The 17,273-nt window shown below is 43.0% G+C and overlaps 1 protein-coding gene across 1 annotated transcript in view; it reads right to left on the minus strand.

Moving 5' to 3' along the window:
• Positions 1–17,273, minus strand: part of FER1L6 (fer-1 like family member 6) — a 101,850-nt gene that overhangs the window by 77,050 nt on the left and 7,527 nt on the right. Inside the window, 6 exon segments of the mRNA XM_077808407.1 lie at positions 1,526–1,712; positions 4,853–4,961; positions 9,297–9,628; positions 10,565–10,757; positions 13,797–13,983; positions 14,775–14,931. Coding sequence (XP_077664533.1) covers positions 1,526–1,712; positions 4,853–4,961; positions 9,297–9,628; positions 10,565–10,757; positions 13,797–13,983; positions 14,775–14,931 — 1,165 coding nt within the window.

Below are 17,273 nucleotides of genomic sequence, written 5' to 3' on the forward strand. Positions count from 1 at the left end.
GAAATGCCAAATGGGATTTTTTTGTTTCTGTTTTTACTGTTAATTTATGGGCTTTAGCACAATATTTATTGGACAAGTTGAATGTCCTACTGAAGTACTGATTAATATTAGGAATATCCTTTCAGTGACAGTGAATACAATTACCAATGACATTCCTGCTGTCTGATGGCCCGAGCAGGTCAAGTGGCTACAGACACCATAAGAAGAGAAAAATAAAAAAAACAAAACAATTTATATCCACACAGATTTGAGGGAAATGGATCCTTAATGAGAGAGAGCTTTATAAATATCTGAGCAAGCTAAATATGGAATTGCAGGTTTCAAGAGTTTCATTCTTTTACTGCAGCTGTTTAAACCCGAATTCCTGTCAGGGGAAAAACTAAAAATCCTGCAATCTGCTTTATAGGATAATAACCTAGCAGGAGCTCATTCTGTAGCCCTATTATGAGACAAGAGGGGCAACTATATTCTTGACAGCAATGATTTTCATCTCTGTAGTGCCAAAAAAAAAGAAAACGAGAAAAAAGAAAAAGCAAAAAAAGCCTTACAAAGTCTTTCATTCTTCCTTAATTTCATTGACCATTATTTAATTTAATTGCATGATTTACTGTCAGGAAGGATCCGGTCCAAACACTTCTGAACTTTGTGCAGGTTCAGAAACCAAAACAGAGATCCAGATCCAAAATTCCGAGATGGTCCCTGTGTCTAACTCCTGCTGGCAGTGCCTTGAAGCCTACAGGAAGAGGTACTGTCAAGTTTTGGACCTCCTGTATTCTAGAACTTCCTCTGCTTGGCACTCAGTAATGTCAGGAATAGTTCTATCTACTACTGTGTTTTATTGATACCTTTGACATGAAATGAAATGTGTGAGTGTGAGAGAGAAAAAATCACCCCTGTACTTTAACAAGTCCATCTGCAAACTTCTTTTTGTATTTGCTCCATCAACTCTCCATCTTTTCTCCATGGTCTGTTCTTCTGTTTCCCCCCCACCTGTGCTGCTATTTGTTATTTCACTCTTATTTTCCAAATCTTGAAATGTTTTGGAAATTAATCTGATTATCTACAAAATAAGGAACAGATTCTGATACCCTTGTTCACTTGAATACTACCTACTCTTCATGTAGTCTCTCTGATTTCAGCGGAGCTACTTACAGAGTAAGTGATTAATCACTGTCATTAAGGGTATTGGACTCTGGACCTAAATTTGTACTGAACAGACTTGAAAAAGCTACTCTCCCTTCTCTGACTCTATTATGTGGCACTGTAATATAGTCTTGTTAAAGGCACCAAAAGTTTTAAGGCCAACCCTCATTTGAGCCAAGATTCTACGCTGGTGAACCCAGCACAGATCCATTTGACTTGCATAGGGCTTTCCTGATTTACACTGGCCAATTATGTTTTAGCACGTTCTACAACAGGCTGTTCAATGCTGCTTGCAATTGTTAAATCAAAAACCTACATCCTAGTGTTACAGGGCAAAAGCCAGAAAACTATACATTAAGGTCATGAAGTTCAAACATTCTACCGGTTTCCGTCTGTGAGGAGTGGCTTCTCAGGGTGGGTGGTGGATATCATTGGTATTCCAATGTCATGTGACGCTTCACCCTCCCCTTCATGCAGCAATGGGGCACTTTCTTCCTCTTCTCCCTCATGTCCCTTCTTTTTACCACCAGCCTCCGGTGACACTCCATCAATAACATTTCCAAAGTTACCTAGAGATACAAAACAAGGTTGTAAGGGCAAGGAATGGAGTCAGGCTACATAGGAGATAGGGTGATAAACCTGAGTGAACTGTAGTTCTTTGCTTTATTGTTAAGGCACTCCAAAATGGCATTTGCCTATTTTAAAAAAGTGATATAGGAATGTAGATATTTTCAATTGTTCCGCTCCTTGAGGGCAGCTCCCATTTCCTTCTTTCCTACTCTTGTGCAGGAGCTGCCCCTAGCAGAGATACTAGGCTAACTCCTGCTCCTTGTTTCTAGTTCTCTTTACAGCGTTACAGGGGCTTTTCTTTGTAGTGAAGAGCCTGGACAGCTGTAGAAAGAGCTGCAATCACCAAGTGACCTGCCAGGTCTCCACTGACCAGCTCTCTGAATAATCTGTTCCCAACAGTCCCTAGTCTACAGTTTGAGAATCACTGGTTTAACCACTGTATGATGGTATAGAGGTCACATTCATGGTAAATAGGCCCAATGGCCTGTGATGGGCTATTAGATGGGGTGAGATCTGAGTTACCCAGGAAAGAATTTTCTGTAGTATCTGGCTGATGAATCTTGCCCATATGCTCAAGGTTTAGCTGATTGCCATATTTGGGGTCAGGAAGGAATTTTTCTCCAGGGCAGATTGGAAGAGGCCCTGGAGATTTTTCGCCTTCCTCTGTAGCATGGGGCACGGGTCACTTGCTGGAGGATTCTCTGCTCCTTGAAGTCTTTAAACTACGATTTGAGGACTTCAATCACACAGATATAGTTGTGAGGTTTTTTTGTCAGAGTGGTGGGTGAAATTCTGTGGCCTGCGTTGTGCAGGAGGTCAGACTAGATCATAATGGTCCCTTCTGACCTAAATATCTATGAATCTAGGAGCTGGATTGTCCTCTTGCAATGGTTTTACACTGGGGAGCTTTACAATGGTGTGAAGCCTTAGTGCTCATAACAGACATCCGTGTTGTCCAAGAGACTGTCAAATGGAAACATTAGGCTCTGACAAATTCGGGGATAGGAGGGAGCATGTCCTGATAATTTTCAGAGTAACAGCCATGTTAGTCTGTATTCGCAAAAAGAAAAGGAGTACTTGTGGCACCTTAGAGACTAACCAATTTATTTGAGCATAAGCTTTCGTGAGCTACAGCTCACTTCATCGGATGCATACTGTGGAAAGTGTAGAAGATCTTATTATATACACACAAAGCATGAAAAATACCTCCTCCCACCCCACTCTCCTGCTGGTAATAGCTTATCTAAAGTGACCACTCTCCTTACAATGTGTATGATAATCAAGGAGTGCAGAGACTGGTGAATGTCTGAGATCCAGACAGTATGCATTTAGTTAAAAGCTCAGCAGAGTTTGTGATATTTTTACAGATTTCATTACAAAGTTAAAGGAGCCACAGGATTCTTTTGTAGAATTGCTGGAGTGAAGTACGAAGTGGACAAACCCTGTGTACAAAAAACCAAAGTGATTCCAACTGAACCTTTCTGCCCCCATCTCTTAGCTGACTATTCTGACAATGCCCTGTTGCTATTGGTTATGGCAGCAAGGGTTAGCCACATTACCTGTCTAGGCTCCACCTCAGCAAGATTAATAAGGTGGTTACTTCCTTTAACTGGTAATACAGGACTGCTATATAAGGTATAGCAATGTGGTGCCTTTGAATGGGTGATGCTGCCCTCTAGTAGCTGGCCCACAGAGAGAATATGGAACCTACATTAGCTAACAGAATTCTAAACGGTGCCTGAATTTTTGGAGTGGATAGTACAGAGTTGTAGCCCCAGCTCCCAGCGTGTGCATGAGATTTCAATGGTGACTGTATCTGTTTGCAACACATGGGTCCTAATTACAAAAGCTGTTCTCAGAAGTGTTAAAGTCTGTTTTCATTCAAGCTAATTTAGTATTGTATGGGTTCGGAAGGGGCCTTATTGACAGCAGTACTGTGGGGAACATGCACTCATGATGCACAAATTTCATTAGTATCATACCTATAGACATGTACCAGAGAGGGCAGTTATCAGTGACATGAGGAGGGTATGTATTAAACTGGCTATTAAAATTTTGATTAGAGATGGGCTTGAGGCTGAAACTGGGATCTGAATCTCAGATGCTACAATGTTCCGACCTAGATTTTGGTTCAGTCCAACAGCTATTAGCCACGTTTGGATCCCAGTTCCAAACACGCACAAAGCTGGAGGGTGCCAGAACCATTTTTCAGATCCAGACGCCACTGCCAATTTTAATTTCTAACGTGAACTGGTCTTTGGCCTTTATTGCACAAGTACACAAATGAGCTTTCTGTTAATTTTGGCTTATTTTCCCACTGAATGTCAGCATAAGTCAATATTACACATTGCTTTGTTTGCCTGTGAGGTCCCTCCCTGCACTCTCCTTCAGAAGGAACACCTATCCAGACACGTGAGCGAACATAAGGAAAATATGGGACTGTCACTGTGCACAGAGACCTCATTAGGGTGGTAAACCAAAAACAGATGCGCAAAGTCCTTCAGGTGAAATCAGGTTCAATCCAGGCTTTCGCCTGGAGCTGATCTTTCTGAGGTTTGGAAATGTTCAGCTAACTTTTATAAAAAGATCTTTCATTTTCTCTTTATGCTGCACTTAGGGCAGTTCCTGGCCCCACCACCACAGCTGCAGAGGAGCCCTTGTGCAGCAGAACCAGTAGAGGGCAGGATATAGCCAGGCTTCTAAGAGGAGATGCACCTGTGGGTGTGGTGTGGGACTCAGCTCTGCACTGACCTCCTCTACACCAGCATGCAGGAAGGGCCAGGGTGTCAGTAGGGTTTGGCCAGATCCCCTGCAGCGAGGATCCATTAGAGCCACAGGAGCTGCAGGGGATCATGCCTCTCACAGAGATACCCAGGACACCGTCTACTATGCTAGATGGCACTAGATGAAAGGATTTGGACCTATGGAATCCAACTGCAACTGAAAACAACAAAGGCTTGGTCTTCCAGGTTGAGTGGAAGAAGGAAACACCAAGAAAATTGACACCCAGTGCCATGATGTTCAGAGATTAATTGAAATGTATAGGTATTTCTCTGCAGTCAGCCCCTTCAATGACATAGTCACCTTGATGCACTGAGAATTAACTCCTTCATTGGAGAAGCGTTTTACATATCCTTACCAACAGAAACCTCAAAGCTTATTGGTTTATCTCCAACTTTCCTGTCAATCATCGTGGCTTCAAAAAATGCCCCAAAGAGAAGGAATTCCTCAGAGTCCTCTTTGTGGATCTGTGGGGGGAAAATGACATTGAGGTTTTACCTTTTACTATTTTCTTAGCACACAGAACCAGTGTTTAATTTGTGTCAGGGCTTGCCAGGGCTGATCCCCCAGAACCTCTAGGCTTGAGAGTTCATAGCCCCGATGCCTCTGGGTTTTTCACATCAGTTATGAAAATAAAAAATTTGTTTGAGCCTCAGCATCTAATTGCTTGATCCCCAGCACCTCTTTCATTACAAATTTAAGCACTGCACAGAAGTCTCTATGAATGGTTTCAGCATGTTCACCTACCGTCATACAATCATTCAAATGATCTGTCTCTAAGAATTCCTGGGCACTATTTTTGTTTCAGTGCTACAGTGAAATTTCACTCTCTTGAAATAAGTCGTATTAAACTTCGTGTGGCAATATAACTTCCAAGCAATGATGTAGTAAACTACAGTATATAGCATTCTAATGAATTCCGACCCTAGAGTTTTCACATCTGTGCTGCCCCCTTGTGGCTCCTCAGAGTCACTTCATAAAATCATAGAAATGTAAGGCTGAAAAATGTAGGGCTGGAAAAAAGCCATCTAGTCCAGCCCCCTGTGCTGTAGCAGGACCAAGTAAACCTCCCAGACCATCCCTGGCAGGTGTTTGTCCAAGTTATTCTTAAACTTCCAGTGAGGGGGATTCCACAACTTCCCTTGGAAGCCTATTCCATTGCTTAACTATCTTTATAGTTACAATTTTTTTCTCAGATCTAACCTAAATTACTCTTACTGCAGATTAAGCCCATTACTTCTAGTTCCTACTTTCTGTGGGCATGATAATAATTGATCATTGTCCTCTTTATAACAGCCCTCAACATATTTGAAGACTTATCAGGTTCTGCCTTTGTCTTTTCCCAAGACTAAACATACCCAGTTTTTTAACCTTTCCTCACAGGTCAGGTTTTCTAAACCTTTTATTAGTTTTTTGGCTCTCCTCCGGTCTCTCTCCAATTTGTCTACATCTTTCCTAGATATGGTGCCCAGAATTGGACACAGTACTCCAGCTGAGACCTCACCAGTGCTGAGCAGAGCAGGACAATTACCTCCCTCATCTTACAACATTCCTGATAGTGCACTCCAGAATGATATTAGCCTGGGAGATGCTGAGCATTCTCAAGTCAATGAGATGAGAAGATGCTGAGCACCTTTAAATCTCAGGAAGCACTCAGCACCTCACAGTATTAGAGTCCCAGTCCAAAGCCCATTGCAATCAACGGGAGTCTTGTCATTCAATTGGCTTTGGATCAGACCCCAGGTACACTGTTAGTTGTTCAAAGGCTGTAAGCACAGTGATGGTATGGATGGTTCTCTGACATTTTCTTTCACTGTGTGCATGCTGATTTACTGAGTGTAAATCCGAGCACAAGTTGGCCCAGTGAGTCTCCTAAAAGACAGCATAACGGGGCAATGAATAAAAGAAACCGTGTGTATTTTAATACTTGTTTGCCTGCCTTTCTCAAAGGAACAAGCCGCTCTTGGTATAGCCCAATATATATATGTCTTGAAATAAGTATGCACTGTACAGCTGCAGGGGATAGCTCTAAGCTGAAAGAAACATCAGCATGTCATAGTAAAACTACCAAAGACAATGCATTGCAGTTGAAGTTCAGTTTTGATTTCCCTGTTACATGATTTTTTAACATTACCATGAAGCGTATGGCAATGAGTGAAACCAGGACTCAAATCTGTGCCACACTCTTCTATTCCCATTTACAAAAAGTAATTAATTTTGAATGCTCTTTATGTTCTTGGTGTTGTGCTCAGTCAATAATGTCAGATTACGAGGCATGGTGATTTACCCTAATCTGCAGAGAGACCTCATAAAAATGTTGCAAATTTTATCACTTTTCAGTTTATTTGTAATCTCCAGCATTCTTGACTTTCCTTTTACATGTCTGTAACACAATGATTCTGTCTACAGCAGCAGGAAATATATTTGAATGTCAACAAGGAAAGAATATCAAACAGTATGGAGATGTGTTATTGCATTTTATTCATTCTGAATTTGAGTCAGACACCAGTTGCTAACAATTATCTTGATTGTAATAAATCCTTATTGTTACTATTAATTGGCATTACAGTAGTGTCTATTCATCCACGTGAGATACTTCTATAGCCCCTATTACTTTATCTGAGCACTTCACAATCTTTAATGTATTTTATCCTCAGAACACCCCATTATCCTCATTAACAGATGGAGAACTGAGTTATAGACACTCAAAGGTATTTAAGTTCCTAACTCCCATTAAAATCAATGGGAGCTAGATACCTTTGAGGACTTGACTTAAGTGACTTGCCTAAGGTCACGATAGTAGAGCAGGAAATTTGAACCTGAATTTCCAAGTCCAGTCTAGAACCCTAGCCACTGGACCCCACTTCCTCTCACAGTGCGCTAGGCCCTTTTAACACAGAAAGGGACTGAGCCCCAGGCGATGTAAATCAGCCTAACTCAATTTGCATGAAGTTAATGGAGCTACACCAATTTACAGCAGCTGAAGATCTTGCCCATAAGTTGTGATCCCTGCTCCAAAGAGCTTGCAATTCCAGAAGAGAAGCCCTATGAAGGATAAGAGAGGGGGGGAAACCATGCAATTGGGCTGCTTCTCCTCACACTTCCACCAGTTTCACACGAGTGACTTTAATGGCACTACTTCTGATTAGCATAAATAAAGGAAGACAATCAGACCCAGTGCCTATCAATCCCAACTATCCCCGCTGGCTCTATACCTGGCTATTATTAGTTGCCAGTTTCTTGTAGGTATTGCAGCAGAAGTGGGCCTCGAGGAGGGATTTAAAGGAGGAGAGGCTAGTGGCCTTAATGACTATGAGCCAAATTCTCTGCTGGTGTAAATAGGTGAAATTCTACTGAAGGCAATGGAGCTATGTCCATTTACCCAGCACACAATTTGGCCCTAGTTCAGAGAAGGTGGCCCTCGCTACCGTGGTGGCAGTCTGCAAGCAGCATTCTCCATCCTGAATGACCTAAAGAAAGGAAATGCTGATGGCCATAGACCTGAGAGAGGCTAGGTTCTGCCCCTTCATATCACAAAGTTTTCTAACACAGTAGAGCCTCTTGTCCACCATGCTCAGATGCCCATTAAAGGTACCCACTGAGGGTGGATGGAGCCTCCCAATTCAATGAGTGCACTACAGTAAACTGCTGAGGGGGCACCAGCCAGCTGCAGCAGCACCCTCTGCCCCAGCACCACAACCCTAATCCCAGCCTGGTGTGGAGGAGAAGCCACGGGTAAGGGGATGGCTGGAGAGCAAGCCCGCCCCACACTCACCCCGGAGCAGTAGTTCCTGTCCTGCGGATCAGGGCCCAGTTCCCCGCTCTGAGCATTGCGACCTGGCACACAGGGTTGCAACGCCCCTCAGGTTTGGGCTGGCTGTCCCTCCATCTTCATGAGTGGTACTGCAATTCCATGCACCAAGCCCAGAGTGGGGAGCCAGGATCTGCTGCTGCAGGGGGAGTGTGGGGAAGACTCGCTCTCACCCCTGCCCATGGGCCTCCCCTCTGCACTGGGCCAGAAGGAGTGTATATTTTCCTGTGAAAATGTACATTTATCAATGCAGTTCTGCTCTTGGGGTCTATACCCAAATATGATTAACGTGAAGCCACGCACATCTATCAATAGTGTATCAAAAACATTCAGTATTTTCGCACCCTTGGTTTTATTATTTCTGTAGGTGCACTTGAACTCATGAATGCACAGTAAAGCCACTGCTGGTGTCCACCCATTGTTTCAGAAACAGTTTATTTCCAAGAGAGAATGAGGAACCTAATTTTTAAATGTGGGTGTCCTATTCTGATACCCAAAAACTAAGCTTAAATAAAGCTACTCAACATTAGATTGTGAACACTTCAGGTCTAAGATTTAGGAACATCGGAATTGCCGTATTGGGTCAGACCAATGGTCCAACTAGTACAGTATCCTGTCTCTGACAGTTGCCAGCACCAGATGCCTGAGAAGAAGGTACAAGAAACCCCACAATAGGAAGATATGGGACTGAGTCGTCCTATATGTGTGCAAAGCCTATATGTGGGTGCTTGTACAGTACCTATAGTAAATAATGATTTCCATCCTATTCAGCATATGATAATGAAATATATGAATTTATGATCCGTTTGCATGGCAAACCCTGTAACTGGATGTGAGCGCATGACCCCACTGCATCTGTGGTGATTCACATCCAGGTTACAGACCTGACTGCATGACTGGGGCCTTAGTTTGTCAACTAGCTACATACTTTGAACCAAGCATCAATCAATCTCTTTTATATATAGATATATAAAATAAATTTTAAACTAACCTCAACGGGCACATCAAAAGACTCAACTTCCGCCTCGGTGGAGTTTGCCTTGTCTGAAGGAGAAGATGATTTCCCATCCTCTGCTTTGTCTGTTTTCTCTTTTGCTTTAGATGCTTTGGAAGGTAACTTTATCTCTTTGATGATCTTTGAAAATTTAGACTCTTGTGCTCCCCCTGAAAGTATCTCCACTGCAATTTCAATTAGGATGCGGCCTCTAAAGGAGACACCTTCCCCAAAACCTTCATTGAGCTCATGGTGGTCGTCCATTAGGGAGTGGTTCCTAGGTGAGCCATAGAGATTGATCCAAGCTGGTCCAAAGGTAGGCAAGAACCCTGGGGATGATGCATATTTTACAACATTTGCATTACAAGCTCTCACTCTCTCACACACTGTTTGCAGAACTCGGTTCTCTGAGAGTTTTACTCATAAAGGGGCTCAATGTGGCCCTACTTCTATGGGTGCTGGTGTCCCTCCAGCTGCAGAATGTGATTTGGGGAGGCTGTACTTGTGTGCATACCCCAGTACATAGCACTGCTCGACAGGGGAAACCTGTGTACTGTCACTAGGGACTGGGGTGGTGCAGCATGAAATAGTATCTACCACAATGAGCCTCCTCCAGCAATTCCCTCTATGGTGCCAGAGCCCTGGAGTGGCTCCATTCATGCTCTGCAGATTGAGACTGGGATGTGGAGGGAAGATCCCTATCCTTGGACCAAAGAGTTCCAATGCCCATCCTGTTACTTGGACTGGGAACTGGGGAGAGGATTTAGCTCTATGACATTTTAAAATGGTTTATTTTTCTCTTTTTGAGTAACTAGGAACAAATAGTTGCCATTGAGTCTATCAGAAATAGAAGGCCGATCTGCCCCTGAAAAGTGATCCATACTTGTTTGCCTGGCAATTCAGGTGCCAGTGGCATTAGCCCTGAATTCACATCACTTGACCCTAACTGAATTAGAAATGCCACATGGTAACAGCTCATTGCCACATTCCCAGAGAGGGTAAGAATCCTTTTCATTACTGATCAAAATGATGCTATTTAGGAGTATTTGTAACAAAGGGCACAACACCATTCCATTAAATACACAAAAAGACTCAGCTCTGTATAAGGTAGGAGGATTTTTCATACAACCAACAAAAGGCCTACCCCTCACTAAAACCCTTTGGAGCCTTTAACTGGGTCTTAACTAGGGTCCAGTCATCATGCTAGTGAATTTTATCCTACGGGCAGGGGAGAGTTTTTATAACTAACACATTTTCCCCTTTACCTTTATCTCCATCTTGTTCATTTGAGATTTTTTTCAGGTCTATGAAGTGTGTGGCTAAGGCCACATCATTCATGCTGCCTTCATCCCACACCTGGATTTTGACTCTTCGACACAGTGGGGGGAACATTTCCTTGAAGACAATCTGTTCATGCCACACAGGCTCAGCACAGCTTTTTTGCACTGTTGTTCGTCCCTGAAATGAAAGACCAGCAGCTCTAGACCTTGAGGCTAGACCAGATTCTGGAGAACAATGCTGAGTGTAACAAAGTCCTCTAGCAAGCCCTGTCTTTTCTATCACAGAGAAAGCATATGGTCTAAATAAAAATAATTTTTAAGCACAGTTTTCCAGTCTAGTATATTTCCCGAAACTTGAAAGCATCTCTGCTTTTCTATTAGTCAGTGTTAACACACAGCATAATGATACATTGCAATAACTACCGTGGGAGTTTCCTTGTTTGTTTTCTCCTAAGTATTTAATGAAGGGCCACATCCTGGCCTTGGAATTCTCACGCAGAACTAGTAGAGTTTAATGTGATGTATAACTCTTCAATGTCCCAGTTCAATTCCTCTCTGTGCACTTAGAGTGATATTTCTGCCATGCAAAACTGCACACATGGAGATGGCCTTTTTAATTATAACTCTGGTTCTAAGGAACCAGTGGTACTTTAGTGCAGTTGTCTCCTGTCAGGTGAAATCCATTCCTGTGTAGAAGGCCAGGACAAGGCTTTCTGCATCACTTGTAACCCATTTCGACTTACTTATTTGCAGGATCATTTTAGTTTACCTTTAAAAGGAGGAATTAAATTAGAATGGGGCAAGTTCTGGCTGCAGTGTGCACCCCATGTGACTGGGCATGTCAGGGAGGACCCAAAGGGGCAAGAATCCTCCCCCTAGGCCTGAAAGTGACAGCATGCTGTCCTGGATCCATCCCTAACTCATCCCTCCTGACGTTTCAAGTGACTAAAGCAGGATGCAGCATCACTCAGGACTGGCCTGTCTGCTCCAGATGGGAGGATGGGCCAAATCTGAGAGGTGCTGCAACTCTGTGCACCAGGTTGCAACACCACTCAGTTTGGGGGCCCTCTCAAACAAGAGGCCAAGGACAAACTGCTCCTTTCTGGATGGCCCTGAATGCAGGAAATATTCACTTCACCTGGGGGTTAAAACGGGACAGTTCTAGAAAACCTGGGACTCTTGGGAGGTCTGCCCTAATCCTAAACCCCAAATCCCATAGTCAACACCACTGGATAAATTCTACCCCTATAATTAGAACCAGGTTCCACAGAAAACGAAGTGCACAAAGACTTTCACAAACCCACAAATAGGTCAGATATTTGCACCCACATCTTTTTTCAGGTGTAAAATTTTACATATTCAGAAAGTCAGATTTGTGCACACGAACTGAAAGCATGGGTTCAAATTAGGAAGCTAGAAGTCTGCAATAATGGCATTTGCAGTCGCAATGCATTTGTCATCACAAATATGAGTTTCTGCAAAAGCCTCCATATGAACAGGTATATGAAAAGTTAATGAAAAAATATGGCTGTAATTACTCAGCCTGATTCTGATCTCAGTTACACCAGTGTAATGAAGACAAACTCCATGCCAGTCGATTAAGTTACACCAAAGTAAAACTGGTGTAATTGTAACCCATGTGCCTAGCAGTGAGCTATCTCTTTAAGAGACCCAGTGAGGGGAGATAGGAGTGAATTGTCTCTGGGTCATTGTTGCTCGTCAGATTTAGCACTCCACACCCAGAAGCTTCTGGAATTGGGTGTGGTAGTTTTGGGTCTGCTCCAACAGGTTCCCCGTGGCTGAGGTCAGACTCCATGAGGGCAAGCAGTCAGGGCAGCTGCTCCCTGTTGGGAGAAGCTGGGCCCAGGAGCAGGAAGCAGGCTGTCATCCCTAACTCGCAGGCATTTTGCAGCAGGTTAGTGATATTGTTAACCCTCTAACAGGGCAGCATGGGCAACGCTAATTATAGCAAGGGGAAACTGGGAGGGGGAAATAACGTATTCTATTTTAATTGTATGCTTTGAATGTTGTTTTGATTTTAGCCAAACTGTTTTAGTTAAATTGTCTCAATTAGTCTGAGTCACCAACTAATGGGGAAAGAGTCATGTCTATTTTTCTATTCTCTGTTTTGTTTTTTCTTGTAACAGGGTTTTCTTTAAATCTATACACTTGTGACTTAACTGAGTGGTTGGTTAATCAGTCAGCTGACTGGCTAGCAGTGATTTCAGCAGAGACAGAGTCTGCCTGGATCCCAACTGAAGATTCCTGCAAGCATGTGGAGGGAAGATGTTGTTTTAGACTCAGCCGACTGCCTAGATCTGGTGATCAAAGACTCTAGCTGAGACTTAGGTGAACTAAATCTAAGCTTTTGTGAACTCTCAGTTTCTTTTCACTGTGTTTCTGTGGGGACTGACCTGTTCGGATTTTAATTTGTTTTCTTCATTTATGTGTATGTATAACTGTGAAGATAATGTCCATGGATTATAAAATAGCCGTGTTATGCTGTAAAAATTAGATTATTATTTGTTTCTGTATCATATGATTTTATAAAGTTATTTTACTTAAATTTATTTCTTTAGTTCCTTTTGGGACTTGAATGTGCGGAGGTTGACCCTGTGCAATCCTTCCTGAAAATCCTTAGAGACTGAACTCTGGGTCTCCAGCTATTTTTCTATGGGAGTTGGGTATTTTTAGGCACTGGAGAAGGGCAGCGAAGTGAACTCGAGCTCACCCAAAAGTTACATAAGGCAAGAACTAGGCCCTTGGGCCTTGTCTGCACTAGCAAACTTCCTAGCCTGAATGAAGCATGAGTGAATCTCCACCAGTGGTAGCAATGCTGGAAATTACAGTACAAACAGGCCTCATCTGTAGGGACAATAATAAAAACAGCAGCACCGCTAGGGCCCTGTGTCTGCAGTACAGCTTCCACCACAGCTACCGTCAGAAGAGAGTACAGAATGAGAGCTATGAAATTCATTGGTAAAGATGCAGCCTTAGAATCCAGCTTGTTCCACCTTGGGAATTTTAGCCTTTCTTGACTGTAGGAGAATTAGACATTACACACTGTGGTATTATAATACCACAGTGCAGCTGTGCTGATGCAGTGTTTTAAGTGTAGACCTGCCCTAAGTAAAAGTGCGTCAGCTTTAATGTTTGCACATAACTTAACTGACAGGAAACAAGGCCTACATTTGTGAGCAATACAGTCCCAATTTACCATTTGACCTGCAAACATGACCACCACATACGGATCCACAAGGTCCTTACTGTCGCCCATGAACGCTTTGGTGACATTAGCCATGATGCTGGAGTTCATCTTTGGAAGCCCTTCTGCTTTATAGATTCTCACATAAAATCTGGCCCAAGGTCTTTCAGACGGAAATCCTTTGGGGATCAAGAGGTTCCTTCAAGAAAAAAAAAAAGCCATTTCCCTCAGAATGAAAACTCAGCTAGACAATGAAGTGATTCCAAGACAATGTTTTTACCAAAAGGGTCGCACCATTATTTTACAGCATAACCTGTGATAAATACTGTGTCCCAGAGGCGGGGGATGGGAATGGGGGACATGGAGTGTGCATTTGTTTTTCCACCTAAATAAAAGCATTTTCTAGCAACCCATAACTGCAGTACGCGGCAACACCACTTGGCAAGCAGGTGTCTATGAAGTGCCCCTGCTAGAAATGTTTACACTTCGTACAGTGTGTGTAACTTGTAATGGGGGCTGTGTTTGTACATGTATATAAAGAATACACACACACGCAATAGGAGGATAAGGAATATCTTCCTGTCATATTGTTTTTGGGGTGGGAGGTTTTTTAAACACCTGAAGTTTGCTGCAATCTGGTGCATTTTCCAGGCAAAAAATTGCTATTCAGAAATATTTCAAATGGCCCCAGAGTAAAGTCATTCAGGCAGTGATGATTAAGCAGTTAGCAGTATCCTGAGATGAGAATGAACTCCCTCTGAGGCAGGGAACTGACAATAATCCCTCCCTTTCATTTGGTGGCGGAATTAGAACTACTCTCCTGCCCCCCACTCCCCTCCCAGCACATCAAAGCAGAACATACAGAGACTTTTGTTAAAATAGTGCCAGATTACACAAGCAAGGCACGTATTCTATAAACAGGGGAAAAGAACTTTTCATGGATTTTTTTTTCTCTTTGACAGATGCAAAGTAAGGAAATTTTTACAGTACTTTTCAATTTGCTCTTCAGCATCACTTTCTTTCTGAATGGCTTGTATCGTGTCCCCTTTCCCAGCAACACTGATATCACACTTCAGGTATCCCTTGGCTCCTGTCCTAATGTCAGCAGGGTCTGTGAGAAGTGCCCACTTGTCACAAAACTGATGACCTGTAAAACATACAAGTTTATACAAGTCATGGAAGACGGGAGACATTCCAGAAGACTGGAAAAGGGCAAGTATAGTGCCCATCTATAAAAAGGGAAATACGGACAACACGGGGAATTACAGACCAATCAGCTTAACGTCTGTACCCAGAAAGATAATGGAGCAAATAATTAAGCAATCAATTTGCAAACACCTAGAAGATAATAATGTGATAAATAACAGCATGGATTTGTCAAGAACAAATCTTGTCAAACCAACCTGGTAGCCGTCTTTGACAGGATAACAAGCCTTGTGGATGGGAGGAAGTGGTAGATGTGGTATATCTTGACTTTAGTAAGGCTTTTGATACTGTCTTGCATGACCCTCTCATAAACAAACTAGGGAAATACAACCTAGATGGAGCCAATACAAGGTGGGTGCATAACTAGTTGGAAAATCGTTCCCAGAGAGTAGTTATGAGTGGTTCACAGGTATGTTGGAAGGGCATAACAAGTGGGGTCCCACAGGAATCAGTTCTGGGTCCAGTTCTGTTCAATATCTTCATCAATGATTTAGAAAATGGCATAGAGAGTACACTTATAAAGTTTGCAGACGATACCAAGCTTGGAGGGGTTGCAAGTGCTTTGGAGGATAGGATTAAAATTCAAAATGATGTGGACACACTGGAGAAATGGTTTGAAGTAAATAGGATGAAATTCAATAAGGACAAATGCAAAGTACTCCACTTAGGAAGGAACAATCAGTTGCACACATACAAAATGGGAAATTACTGCCTAGGAAGGAGTATTGCAGAAAGGGATCAGGGGGTCATAGTGGATCACAAGCTAAATATAAGTCAACAGTGTAACACTATTGCAAAAAAAGCAAACATCATTCTGGGATGTATTAGCAGGAGTGTTGTAAGGAAGACACAAGAAGTAATTCTTCTGCTCTACTCCACGCTGATTAGGCCTCAACTAGAGTATTGTGTCCAGTTCTGGGTGCCACATTTCAGGAAAGATGTGGACAAATTGGACAAAGTCCAGAGAAGAGCAACAAAAATGATTAAAGGTATAGAAAACATGACCTGTGAGGGAAGATTGAAAAAATTGGGTTTGTTTAGTCTGGAGAAGAGAAGAGTAAGGGGACATAACAGTTTTCAAGTACATAAAAGGTTGTTACAAGGAGGAGGGAGAAAAATTGTTCTTCTTAAGCTCTGAAGATAGGACAAGAAGCAATGGGTTTAAATTGCATCAAGGGTGGTTTAGGTTGGACATTAGGAAAAACTTCCTAACTGTCAGAGTGGTTAAGAACTGGAATAAATTGCCTAGGGAGGTGGTGGAATCTCCATCACTGGGGATTTTTAAGAGCAGGTTGGACAAACACCTGTCAGGGATGGTCTAGATAATACTTAGTCCTGCCTTGAGTGCAGGGGACTGGACTAGATGACCTCCCGAGGTCCCGTCCAGTTCTATGATTCTGTGGTTCTATGGAACACCATTCAGTACAGTTTCTGAGGGCTGTGACGCTGGGCATGCAGCTGTCACAAACGCGCCCACCGCAGCATGCATGTCAGCAGTCAGAAAGCTGCAAACAATGTTTGTACTTTCCTGAGAATAACACTCCTACTCACCAAGAACATTTGCAAGTGATAATAATGGTGAGCGGTGGATGACGGAGAGTGAGAGGCACAGGCCAGAGCTGAGTGGAAATAAACACGCTCAGAGGAGCAGTGTGAAGTGCTGCTCAGTGAAGCCCTAGCTGGGAACTACAGGCAAGGCACAAGTACAGCAGCTGATTCAGAAGAAAACAGTGGGAGGATGGGAAAGAGAAGCCCCAAGGGAAGAGGCTGAAAGCCAAATCTATTAGAGGCTTTCAGTGTCAAAGTTTATGGCCCAGTGCAGCGCTCTCCAAACGATGGCGGGTGTCCTGTTTAAGCAAGGTTGCTCTCAGACAGGTTTGAACCAGGGTTTCTTGATCAACGTAGACAGAAATAATTCCCTCTGTGTTGACTACCTCAGAGGAATATAAGAAAGAGGGAGCCACTGGGGCAGTTCTGTTGAATGGCTTCATATTGTAGGACAGTTATAAGGGGTAAACCCACTGCCCTGTCTAGCCTGGTAAACAGACTGCAGACGGGGCCAGTGTCTTCCATATTCTGAGTAGCTAGAGTGATGAGTGAAATGGAGGAAATGCAGCACTATGACCTTCCTTTCTGTGCCTTCTCATTTGCATTTACAGCTCCGTTTTCCTACCACTTCAATGCCTGGATATTTATTTACATATTTACAAAACACCCTTGGCAATGCCCTTTGTGGGGGTAACTGAAGAGGAAGGGTGGTCCAGTGACTGAAGAAGACAAACA

Source organism: Eretmochelys imbricata, chromosome 2, assembly GCF_965152235.1.
Source record: "Eretmochelys imbricata isolate rEreImb1 chromosome 2, rEreImb1.hap1, whole genome shotgun sequence".
Classification (NCBI taxonomy): domain Eukaryota; kingdom Metazoa; phylum Chordata; order Testudines; family Cheloniidae; genus Eretmochelys; species Eretmochelys imbricata.